Source organism: Mercenaria mercenaria, chromosome 6 (assembly GCF_021730395.1).
Source record: "Mercenaria mercenaria strain notata chromosome 6, MADL_Memer_1, whole genome shotgun sequence".
Classification (NCBI taxonomy): Eukaryota; Metazoa; Mollusca; class Bivalvia; order Venerida; family Veneridae; genus Mercenaria; species Mercenaria mercenaria.
The window spans coordinates 82,771,565-82,785,260 of record NC_069366.1 but is presented as its reverse complement, the minus strand read 5'-3'; the positions used below and the strand labels follow the sequence as shown (position 1 = coordinate 82,785,260).

General features: G+C 36.4%; 1 protein-coding gene across 2 annotated transcripts; it reads left to right on the top strand.

Annotated features, from left to right (window-relative positions):
• The first annotated feature begins 356 nt into the window (after positions 1 to 356).
• LOC123548384 (uncharacterized) lies at positions 357 to 3,992 on the top strand. 2 transcript variants are annotated; one of them, XM_045335590.2, is made up of 2 exons: positions 357 to 433; positions 914 to 3,992. In XM_045335590.2, the coding sequence occupies exon 2, from the start codon at positions 988 to 990 to the stop codon at positions 2,713 to 2,715; it is 1,728 nt and encodes a 575-aa protein (XP_045191525.1). In that variant the 5' UTR covers positions 357 to 433; positions 914 to 987; the 3' UTR covers positions 2,716 to 3,992. The 2 variants fall into 2 exon arrangements, with proteins under 2 accessions (XP_045191525.1, XP_045191526.1); XM_045335591.2 differs by lacking the exon at positions 357 to 433 and adding an exon at positions 489 to 704.
• The last annotated feature ends 9,704 nt before the right edge of the window (positions 3,993 to 13,696 follow it).

Below are 13,696 nucleotides of genomic sequence, written 5' to 3'. Positions count from 1 at the left end.
TGCATTCATGAACAATTTATCTGCCTTCATGAAAACCTTTTTACTTTCGTGAAAGTTTTTAAGAAAACTGATACTCAAGTGGTGACACTTTTTACGCTACTTTATAGTCTAGACAAATATTTTTAAATTTAAAGGGGCGTGACTGATTCAACAGGAAACTAGCAATATCATCTTAGTAATTCGCATGTCTTCTTGATAAGTATTCCAGACAAACATTTGCAAAAGACGGACAGACGGACACACAGACCGACGAACAGATAAACCTTGCGAAGAAAACATGTCAGTTATTATGCCTGCAAAATTAATCGACCGTCTACAGTGATGACAACAATTTCCTATGTTTACACGAAAACGTAAATAAATATAACATATCCCCAGTAGACGAGGAAGTAGAATTAGATGTTAAATAAGTCAACATGGTCTGATCTTCACGGTTAGTTTAATATATAATTTGTTTTTGAAATTTGATTTAATTTTATTTTTCACTTGAACATAATTATACAGAAATGAGACGAGTTTAAAAATCAGCTTACATGCAATTTTGCAATGCGATATTGTTGTCTATTTAACTTCTAAGGACGTAGAGTGATGATAGACCTAGTTTTTCGAAATCAGGTGGTTGAATTTTACATTGAAATAGATCTGTCAATCTACAATCATTTTGTGAAGTCAAAATGGAATGATCTGTGTGTGTATCTTGCTATGTAAGTTTATTATTGTGTCAAAATTTCATTTATTTACTATTTTGCATGAAAAAAGGCCTTGACATGTTACAGTTTGAAGAAGATTGTGTCACGTGATACTACTATCTTTCAAGTAGTTTTGGTATATCTAACAAGACTATCATTATGCTAAGTTCAGTTAATATGTTATCAATGTTCTTTACTTTGTTTTTCTTTTGTTTTTATTTTAGATCAATCAAAAAGATTTTAAAGAAGCTTAAAGGAATTTGGAACTTATGTCAGGCTTAAATGAATAAACAAGAAAATGGAAGTATCTGGTAGAAGACAAGACGACCAGTCACATGCTAAAGATGGAGAAGTATTTTGTCAGCCGTGTAGTAGTGACGGTGACTGGTTGGTTGCCAAGGGATACTGTACCAACTGTAACGAATTCTTCTGTGCTGCCTGCTTAAAATTTCATCGTAAGCAGTCTGCGACCAGGAATCACGTTATCCTGGAAGGCAAAGTCATGCCAAAGTCTCCTGCCCCTGTGGCAGATGTAGAATATTGCTCTGACCTTTGTGCGAAACATAACAATGAAATAGTAAAATTCTACTGCATCTCCCATGATACAGTAGGCTGTGGTGACTGCATGGTCTTGGAACATAAGGTTTGTAAAGTAGAACGGATACAAGACATATCAAACACGTATTTCAATAGTCCCGAACACAGAGAACTAGTTGGAAAAGTACGACAATTCCTTGAAAACATAGAAGATATAAAGACGTGTATACAAACCGCTGAGCAAGACATCAGTACAACATATACCCAGGCTGTTGCAGATATTAAAACATTTAGAAAAGAAGTGAACGATTATCTAAACATAGTTGAAGCTGAGATACTTGCTGAACTAAACAAGAGAAACGAGGAAGATAGAAAGACAGTTTCTGGACTGGAAGAAAATCGGCAGTATTTGCAAAATGAAATAAGAGAACTGGAAGAAAAGCTAAAGATGCAGTCCAATAAGGCGAATGAACTTTTTGTAGCATCCAAGAAAATGAAAGGCAGGATAGCCTCGTTTGACATAACAATAAAGCAAATGGTTAAAAAAGCGGACATACAACAATATAGGTTTGAAAGGTCTCCTGGATTAAATTTATCTGTTTGTTCTAAACTTCCCTTTGGAAAGCTGACAAGAATTAACACACACTCCCGTAAGAAGATAGAAGATATGAAACCAAGGTTCGATAGTGAAATCAATATAAAAGGACCTAGGGATAAATATGACTGCTTCATAATTGCATCTGAACTTATTTCACCCAGTCGAATAGTACTTGCTGACTACCAAAACAACTGTGTAAAACTAGTTGACATTGACCAAGGGGAATTATTAGGGAGATATGAATTGTGCGGTAAGCCGGAAGACATAGCATTAGTAAATGAAAACCTGGTTGCTGTTACTCTTCCCAATACACAGAAAATACAGATGTTGTATTTCACAAAGATGGGCATGTTCAAAGAAAGTCATGATATAAAAGTGAACGGCAAGGGTCGAAAGATTGCTTGTCAAAATGATACCTTAATCGTGGCTTATTCTGTCAGTGTGGAAATTATGGACAACAATGGAAAAGTAGTTAAAAGAATAACTTATTCAGACTTCAGTTGGATCGTGAACCTAGCATTTGCCCATAATTCAAAGACATTCTATGTCACTAACAGTGTGAGTAACGATAAGCCCACAGCTGTATATAAATTTGACTTTTGTGGCAATGTGCTTGCAATATTCAAGGATACGACACTTCTTGATGTTAGAGGACTCACATTGACCCCCGATGACACAGTGCTTGTGTGTAACTGGGCTGACGACGGAAGTATTTACGTGCTTTCATCAGAGTGCAAGAAAATAAAAGAAATTCTACAGCACAATGAACATGTTAAATGGTCATACTGTGTTTCATTCTGTGAGCAAACAAACAAACTGTTTCTGTGTAACTATTCAGGTTTTCTTCAGCCTGAACAGACGAATGTCGTAAAGCAATTTCAAATGATGTAAACTAAAGATTAGAAGTTGTAGCAGTATACATTTTCTGAATATAAAGAACAAGTATCTAATAAGAGTAAACATCTAAACGTAAATCGAAACCCTACAGCAACATACTATACAAAGTGCGTGACGTCACTACTTTCCCAGCATGACGACGCTACCATAGAGTGCACAATACCTACAGTATGTATGGATATGTAATTGATTGACATTTACAAATACACAGATAAAGTAAAACATTAGACAACAAGGACTAAAGAAATAAATAAAAGAACACAGTGGAGTCCCGCTTTAAAGTCAGTGGCAAAAACAACATTTTGTCAGTGTTGAATTAAAATTTTCTTGTTTTCCTCCATTCTACAAAGTTTGAAAGATTTTTCAGTTCCTACTTCATAGGTATGAATGGAGTAAAAGTTTATAACGTTGCCATTCTTTGTTTTATCCAACACTTTGGTATATATGTTGGCTTTTCATCAAATTATACTAAAAATGTAGGCTATATATGTCCTAGATATATGCCTTAACTGAACTGTAAATAATTGACGAGGTAACTGTTTCTAACCTGAAATGTATCAGAACTACTATGGTAAAGTGTAGATACATGCTTAAACTGTATGACAATAAATTTCATTACAAATATGTGAAAAACAGGCTGTGATTAGAATTATACTTGCAAAATGTTAATTGTTGTTTTGGTATTTATTCTATTTAATAGTGGCTTTATATCTGACAAAGATTTCCATTTGCCATTTTCCATTTTGCCCAGTAAAAAATTGATGTGTTTTGTCATAAAAGCTGTTCATTTCCTTATACATATATATATATAGGGTTATCCTAGGAAGAGATACAACCATTCAATGGAATCATAATAGAACTACTTGAATGACGCTAATATGTGCAAGAAAAAACTTTAGAAGGATGATCGAGAAATTTGAACGTTTAAACTGTTTGAGCATGGCACAATGTTTTTTTCGTTTTATTTACATTAAAATTTTGTATTTTTTTTTTTTAAATTTAATTACGCAGCGCAGTGTACCTAATAAACCTTATGCTTTGCGAGTTTTAAATTGTGAGACCAGTAACCAAAGGCAGATTATTCTCTGGATGTAATCAAAATATAAGATTTTTTTTTAAACTGGGGTGTTGATTTTAAGCCCTGATCCTAATTTTAGACATGTCTGGATAGTGGCAGGATTGTTTGAATGTTGATACTTTAATGTAGCAATTTGAATTTAAAATTTATGGAAATTGAGTATTAATAAATAAATCAAAATTCATCTACGAGAGCACGCCTTGTCCTTTATGACTTACACACAAAACACCCAAAGGACAACAGTCACCACGAAAGACTCTCTCTTTATCCACTACTTTTATTGACAAATGTACAAAATTGTTTAAAATATCAAGTAATAAAATTAATAAATAAAAACGAGTATTTTGAGTGTGAACTTAGCCAGAGCAGCCAGAGTAGCCAGAGTTCAGCCAGAGTAGCCAGAATTCTGGTTACTCTGGCCGGCCAGAGTAGTTAGAGTTTCTAGGATTTTAACATGTTCTGGCTACTCTGGTCAGCCAGAGTAGCCAGGATAGCCAGAGTAACCAGGCCCCGTGTTCACAAAACATTTTTTGTCTTAGCTGAGTTTGATTATGAAACTTAAAATGTCATTTCTCTCTAAATAGCATGTTTAAAACTGAATTTCAAGTTAATAACTATTTTCAAGTGGCTATTCAGTATTTATGGTCAGTTTCAGTTGGAATTTAACCTTGAAGATTTCGTAAAATTGATATTAAAATTTCAAACTCAAACTCAGCTGAGATCGATAAATGTTTTGTGAACACGGGGCCAGGATTTCATTAGCTCTGGTTACTCTGGCTAGCCAGAGTAGCCAGAGTTTCTAGGATTTTAACATGTTCTGTCACCTCTGGTCAGCCAGAGTAACCAGGATATCATTTGCTCTGGCTAGCCAGAACAGCCAGAATTTCCGAGATGGCAATTGGTTCTAGCTACCCTGGCTAGCCAGAATCTCCAGAGAACACACAGTAAAACCTGTTGCGAAATGACCTGTTTGGTACTCTTAGGGTTGATTTTTTTTGTTTCATGTATCAAGTGATTCAGAAAACGGACTTCCAAAAATTGTCTTATTTTTCAGACAGCAGCCAGAGTAGCCAGAGTTTTTAGGAATTTAACATGTTCTGGCTACTCTGGTCAGTAGCCAGAGTAACCAGGATTTCATTTGCTCTAGCTACTTTGGCTAGCCAGAACAGCCAGAATTTCCGAGATGCCCATTGGTTCTAGCAATAGCCAGAGAAAATACAGTAAAACCTGTTGCGAAATGACCCTTTAGGTTCTTTCAGGTTTAATTTTTTTGTGCTTTTAGCTCACCAGTCACAAAGTGACAAGGTGAGTTTTTGTGATCGCGCAGCGTCCATCGTCCGTCGTCCATGCGTCCGTAAACTTTTGCTTGTGACCACTCTAGAGGTCACATTTTTCATTGGATCTTTATGAAAGTTGGTCAGAATGTTCATCTGGATGATATCTAGATCAAGTTCGAAACTGGGTCACTTGCCATTCAAAACTAGGTCCGTAGGTCTAAAATAGAAAATCCTTGTGACCTCTCTAGAGGCCACATTTTTCAGTGGATCTTCATGAAAATTGGTCAGAATGTTCAATTTGATGATATCAAGGTCAAGTTCGAAACTGGGTCACGTGTGGTCCAAAACTAGGTCAGTAGGTCTAAAAATAGAGAAACAGTGTGACCACTCTAGAGGCCATACTTTTCATTGGATCTTCATGAAAATTGGTCAGAATGTTCATCCTGATGATATCTAGTTCAAGTTCGAAACAGGGTCAAGTGCCATTAAAAGCTAGGTCATTAGGTTAAATAATAGAAAAACCTTGTGACCTCTCTAGAGGCGAAATTTATCATGGGATCTGTATGAAAGATGGTCTGAATATTCAACTTGATGATATTTAGGTCAGGTTTGAAACTGGATCAACTGCGGTCAATAACTAGGTCAGTAGGTCTAAAAATAGAAAAACCTTGTGACCTCCCTAGAGGCCATATTTTTCAATGGATCTTCATGAAAATTGGTCAGAATGTCCACCTTGATGATATATTTTTGTTTATGTATCAAATGACTCGTAAAACGGACTTCAAATTGTCTTATTTTTCAGACAGCAGCCAGAGTAGCCAGGGTTTCTAGGATTTTAACATGTTCTGGCTACTCTGGTCAGCCAGAACAGCCAGAATTTCCGAGATGCCCATTGGTACTAGCTACCCTGGCTAGCCAGAATAGCCAGAGGGAATACAGTAAAACCTGTTGCCAGAGTAGTAAGAACTCTGGTTACTCTGACTGACCAGAACAGTCAGTTCTATAATTTTCACATAGTCTGGCTACTCTGGCTGACCAGAGTAACCAGGAATAGCTGAAATGCGCACGGGTTCTGGTTACTCTGGCTGGCCAGAACAGCCGGAGAAAATACAGTCGAACATGTAAACTAGAGCCATTTTTTAAATGTTTGACCCTTTTTTCATAATAATCATATTATACATAATTAGGTTGCACTAACTGTTGTATAAAATTATTATGTAAATAAAAAGTTAGACCTGTTGTGTGTCGTGTGTGTGGTATATGAAGGTTGAAATTCACATAAATTAAAGCGGACAGGTCTATATCTTTCTGGTAGATTGAAAATCTTTAAAACAAGCAAAAAAAGAAAAAGAAACTGTTAGACGGCATTTTCGGACAAAGTTAAGAGTAACACATATCGGAAAATGACACTTTTAAAAAAGGTAACAGGGTATATGCAGTAAAAGCTGTTTGTTTGTAAATAATGATTAGGTATGTTTTATTGTTATATAAATTATAATTATACAAACTAGCCTACAAGGTCTGTGGCAGTATATATCAGCACTGATATTTGATATTACAGTCCACATCTAATTTATTTTGAACCGGTAGGCGTCCAGGATTTTGGACGTTTTCGATCCACTACTTTTGAAAATATTTTGACAAAATATTAAATTGACTACATAGATACATATGTAATCTACCAATAAGCCAAACAGAAGCTTGATATTCCTTCAAATTTCTTCAATAATGACAATAGTTTCAACGTATCTCAAATTGGGTTGTACAGTTTTCTATATGCTTATACAGTTCATTTCCAAATTCATTGTTCTCAAGACCCTAAATGTAAAAATAAAAAGTCGTAAAAACATTGCGAGTCGGGATATTCAAGGCTATATTATACACACATACTAGTCATATGCCTGTATCATGTAAAAAGGTATTTTCAATACAAGTTCTTTTATCCTTTAACAGTTTATACAGGTTCTGGCTTCTTATTTATTTTCCCTATCTAGCAGAAAAGATATCATATCCTACGCACTATCACAAGGTTTCCAAAGGGTATTTGCTGCATCCCACCGCTAAATTTAGCCTCCCACGAAGGGTAGATACGACGAAGCGACACCAATCCATCCTGGATCTTCAGTACTTATACGGCTGTATGCCTTACCACACTGGACTGTGATTTAGTGCAGTGCGGCTGTCATGGTGCCACGTCGAAAAAACTTTTTTTTTTGCATGGACCCAATCTGGATCTTATTCATGGCATATTTTATCCCCAGTGTATTGTCTCATATTCCTTCTGTTGCATAAAAAATATTTTTTGGCACCAAATTCAAACGAAAAGACACAGGTCCTCGTAACGCTTATGGGTGTTAAACCAGTAAATTCTTCTTTTTTTTCGCAAAGTCGCGTGTTACATGGTTTTTAAAGAGCTGTCTTGGCCTCAAAACACGTGTACGGCCTCGATCACGTGAAATCCTTTAGTATGGCACCCGTGTGTATCGATGTTGGTGTCACACCTATAATTGGAATTTTCTTCAGAAAACTATGGTGCCTAATTCTGGCTGGCGATTTCTCCCTTAATCGCCCATTGGGGTTGACGGGACCTGGTGGGATTCTCATGTTGTCGGCCACCCTGTCCCGTGGTATGAGTGCCGACGGCGAGTCGATAATGGGTTCTACATAGTTTTATATAGAAAAACTTGGTAATAGCAAAAATCTTTTTCAGAGCCACAAGGCTTAAAGCTTAAATATTTTGCATGTAAAAATTATAATGGAGTTCTTTCAAACTTGATTAAATCAGCACCCCCAGGGCAATATTAGCCCCACTCTGGGGATCATCAATATACTTCTTATCTTATACAATATAAGTTTAAAAATCTTCCACAATGCCCAGAATTTAGAGTTAACAGTTTCAAACTGTGAATTTTTACTACGACTGTCATAACCCACAAGGTGCAGGTGAGTGATTCAGGACCATATTCAGGACAATATGTGTTCTCTTGTTAATATTGATATTATAAACAATTACAGTGAATTCCATATAACTTTGCTTGTAAAAATAAAGAATATTCATTTGAAAGCTTCTGGTTTTGTATTTATTTAACTTCAGTGTTTGCCTTCAATTTGTACCAAATAAATTACACTTGTAGACATAATATAAAAGAAATTGGAGAATATATTTTTCATACTTGTGGACAGCAACCAATTCCTGAAAATTGCATTTTAAAGTCATAGAAGTTGACGAAATGTTGACATGTGAACACGTACGCTTAAAGCGGCTTAATAACGGTATTTGATCTAAACCCTTGGAAAAAGGTAGGTACCTGTGACATGCCATTCAAAACGCAAAATACCATTCAAAATATTGATTGTGATCACCTTTATAATCAACTTATGCCATCAGACAGACAGTCAACATCCCATGTTGTATTAACTCGGTACTTGTGTATGTGTATGAAACGATATTGACTGTGTTTGGACTCAACAATTTTAGGACTGCTGTCTGAAAAGTAAGACAATTCTTTGAAGTCCGTTTGATGAATCACTTGATACATAAAACAAAAAAAATCACCCCTGAGAGTACAAAAAGGGTCATTTCGCAACTTGTTAAAATCTTAGAAACTCTAGCTACTCTGGTTGAAGTCCGTTTATGAATCACTTGATACATAAAACACAAAAAATCAACCCTGAGGGTACCAAAATAGTCAACAATCTTCTCACACCTTTCCAATATGGCTTCCGTTCCAAACATAGCTGTGAGACTCAACTATTATCCTTTACACAAGAAATTTTTGTCAATCTCCTATCTGGAAAACAAACAGATCTCATTGTAATGGATTTCTCGAAAGCTTTCGACAAGGTCGATCATCAATTCCTTCTCTATAAACTCATGAAACTTGGTGTCAACAAAACATCTCTATCCTGGATTCAATCTTTCCTTAGTAATCGTTCTCAATCTGTAGTAGTTGAAGGCTCACACTCTTTACCAGTTCTATCAGGGGGTTCCCCAAGGTTCAGTGTTGGGTCCTTGTCTCTTCCTTTGTTTTATCAATGACATTCTCGACTCTGTTAAAGGTAGAATACGCTTATTTGCTGATGACACCATCATATACCTCACCATTGACTCGTTAGTAGACTCTTACAAACTTCAAGATGATTTGACAAAATTAGAAGAATGGGAACGTAATTGGTCTATGGAATTCAATCCTGATAAATGCGAAGTCATAAGAATCTCCAAAAAACGAAAAACTATCATCTTTCCATATGAATTACATAATCAAGAACTAAAAACTACAGAAAATGCTATATACCTTCAGATTACTATTAGTGATGACTTTAGTTGGAAAAAACATATTGAAATTACATCTTTAAAAGCTAGTAACACTCTCAGATTTATATAAAAAAAACAAACAATGTAATAACCGTAATATCAAAGAAACTGCCTACAAAACATACGTTCGCCCACAATTAGAATACTGTAACAACATATGGCATCCATGGCAGAAAAACTTAGCATATGAGATAGAAAAGGTACAAAGAGCTGCAGCCAGATGTATTAGGAATGACTACTCATACCAAAGCAGCGTAACATCATGCTTGAAAACTTTAAATGGCAGAACACTAGAACAGAGGTACATCATCTTGAAATTTACAATAGAACAAAATACGCTCTAATAATTTTGTACAAAAGATCATATAACCTCGTCTCTGTAGATGATAACCACCTGACAGCCTCTAGAAAATTTAATTTTATCATTCCATCTTCAAGAACACAATATCATATGAACTCCTTTTCCCCGCACGATCAGATACTGGAACGCCTTACCTAATAACATCAAAGACAGTGTGAACCTTCAGTTCTTCACATCTGGCCTAGACTCGTATATGTACTAATGTCATCATCCTGATTTTTTTTTAATTTTTAACATAGCTGTATATATTACTGCTCTTACTCTCTTAACACATGAATATCATGTATCATGTAACATAGCAACATGCTTTTAACAACTGCCCCGACCTCCCAATTATTATCAGTAATTGATCGTTGGGAGTACTTATGTAGACGTAGATGTAGATTTTGCAACAGGTTTTACTGTATTTTCTCTGGCTATTCTGGCTAGCCAGGGTAGTTAGTACCAATGGGCATCTCGAAAATTCTGGCTGTTCTGGCTAGCTAGAGTAGCCAGAGCAAATGAAATCCTGGTTACTCTGGCTACTCTGGCTGACCAGAGTAGACAGAACATGTCAAAATCCTAGAAAATCTGGCTACTCTGGCTGCTGTCTGAAAAATAAGACAATTCTTTGAAGTCCGTTTTATGAATCACTTGATACATAAAACACAAAAAATCAACCCTAACAGTACCAAAAGGGTCATTTCGTAACAGGTTTTACTGTATTGTCTCTGGCTATTTTGGCTAGCCAGGGTAGCTAGAACCAATGGGCATCTCGGAAATTCTGGCTGTTCTGGCTAGCCAGAGTAGCCAGAGCAAATGAAATCCTGGTTACTCTGGCTACTCTGGCTGACCAGAGAACATGTTAAAATCCTAGAAACTCTGGCTACTCTGGCTGCTGTCTGAAAAATAAGACAATTCTTTGAAGTCCGTTTGATGAATCACTTGATACATAAAACTCAAAAAAATCACCCCTGAGACTACAAAAAGGGTCATTTCGCAACAGGTTTTACTGTATTTTCTTTGGCTATATAGCCAGGGTAGCTAAAACCAATGGGCATATAGGAAATTCTGGCTGTTCTGGCTAGCCAAAGTAGCAAGAGCAAATGAAATCCTGGTTACTCTGTACATGTTAAAATCCTGGAAACTCTGGCTACTCTGGCCAGCCAGAGTAACCAGAGCAAATTAAATCCTGGCTCCGTGTTAACAAAACATTTTTCGATCTCAACTGAGTTCGAGTTTGAAATTTTGATATCAATTCAAATATGACTAACAATGCTTTAATCATCACAACGATGTTATGTTGACGTCACGTCAACGTGATAGTTAGCGCCATGTACGCATCAAGAAATAGCGCTTTCAAATTTCATGAAACATTTTACTTAATATCATGTTTTAAACGAAATGTCACATTGCACAAATGTGTTGATTAATTTACACACATATTGAGTTAAAAGATTACAGCCAACATATTCAAGCCGCCGTATCGTAACCCGTCAGAAGAAACTATAACAAGTATCAGCATATTTCCTTAAACACAGGAAGCAACAGAGTAGAGAGAAAATTGAAACAAAAGGCTACAAGAAAAGATCAGACATGGGACAGAAATGGAATTAATAGAATAAACGAGGGACAAACTGGACATTATGTTAAATCAACAGTATTAAAAAACGTACAAGCGGCTGCAACAAGACACAAATCCAAAAGAAATATACATTGATTCTGATAATGACAAAAGTTTTATGGTCGTAATATCCTAGAAATGCTTCAAGATAATTTTTACAAGAATGCTGATGATACATGTTCAAAAATAACTATTGAGAAAATTGGACATCTCATTAAACTTAGCAGAGTTATAAGTAGGGAAGAAATCGATTATGTATTAATGTTTGACTTTAAAATCGGTCTGTTTTAAAGCCTTTGTAAAATTCATAAAATAAAGTTTTTAGCCCATAAATGCATGGAACAAAGTACTGAACATATAGAACTAGAACTAGGAGACCCAGATGATCTTAATTTAGACCATTAGTAGGAGGTTCAATATGTGAAACACATAGACTTAATTAAATCATAGATATTTCATTTAAACCCTTTGTCTGCCAGGTTAAAATGTTACATTAGAGATGAAGTCGACTTTTTTTCTCACGTACCATCAAAACAACTGAAGATGCAATATTCGTTTCATTTGATGTCACAGTTTTTATGCAAATATTTCACATAAGTTGTGACTGGAAGAAGTAATTCAACATCCTGATATTACGCAAAATATTTACATATGAATACATCTTAAACGGCAACAAAACAATGTCTCCGGGTCGAAGTGCCATAACCAAGTCTCGTCGGTTGTACTATGCGGTCGAGGAATTCTTCGCCTTCACGTTCATACCGGCGGACAAACTCTTCCGAGCAGCGAACCCTGTTTTCCCGCTCGTGATCCTTAAGGAGACGCGGCACCCAGCGCGCACACACTTTAGACATTCATAACTCTGTTTTCAAAATGACATGCACTGTAGAAGTGGAAACATATAGTTCAGAAGCTAAACTTCTCAAAGTATGTCACCTGTCACTGTACACCATATCTTTTACTTTCTCTTAAATCGAACATTTCACCTTAGACGGCCGGCCTCATTGATGATCGTCTTCTAAAGAGCATTTTCCTTCCCGACTTGCTTCGGACTTTGCTTTGTATTTTATCCTTTAACAGGAATTCGTACTAAATGTAATTTACGTATATACAATCATATAAATAGTTAACATCTCATTTCCGAGGGATCTCTGAGAGCATCTTCGCCTCGTTTTCTCTTTAGTGAGAATAACTAGAACCTTCAATTTCCGAAAAGGTCGAGTATATTCTACGCTTATTATCATCGTTTTCTGCACATTCGCGCTGCTATGTTGCTTCCATGCATCTAAGATGGAGCAATGTCTTTCATATTTTCTCATTATGTTTACTATATACCATGTTATATATTTTAATATGCCATAATTTTCATTTAAAACTTATAGCAAAGTCACGGCCTTATCCCACATAATCTTGTTTAGTTATTTGTTAAATTACTTGGTAATTTAGTGCGTCTTTAGAAGTGATGAACTCCCTTAACCACCTTCCACTGCTAAAACGTGGTTGAGATATCGAATATCTATGCAGCATATGTAGCTCCTTCTAATTAACAAATACAGCCAAACCCGTGCTGTAGACAACCTCCCAATAAATGTCATCAAGCTGCTTATAGAAGTCCCTATTATCTCTTTCCGTTTAACCAAAAAAGTTACTTTACCTGTCTCGAAATACCACTCGTTCACGAAGTCCAGCATTTTATGTTCCCAAGGAAGTTTTTTGCAGTCGGGTTTGACTGTATATATAAATATTCTAGAACCCACCAATTTGTGGAGGACCGGTGGTCTAGTGGTAACACGCTTGACTGTCAATCCAGAGGTCCGGGGTTCGAATTCCAGGCACTGGAAATTTCTGAGATGCTCCTGAGTGTCTCCAACCTAACTAAGAGGCCTGTACTGGTTCTTCCCAGGAAAAACGGCTTCGCCTGTATCGGTGCTATACACCGGGCACGTTGAAGAACCAGACTGTCTATTCGCAAAGAGCTAGGTTAAGTTAGCCGGACAGGCCTGTATCTAAAAAGGATTTATATCTGTTCTGGGGGCTTTATCTCACTATGTCCCTCCGGTCAGGACAGGCGGAAAATCGCATGTTAAAGATTAAAGTATATTCTGCCAGTCATGTAGCAGCGAAGGTGAATCGGTGGTTGTCAAGGGATACTGTCAAAACTGTAACGAATTCTTTTGTGACACATATTTTAAATTTCGTCGTGAACAGTGTGTGACCAGAGACCAGAAATCAGTCATCCAAGATGGCAAAATATGTCAACGTCTACTGTACATTGCATACCAATGAGATAGTGAAATGTTACTGCAACTCTCATGATACAATAGGATGTTGCGATTGCGTG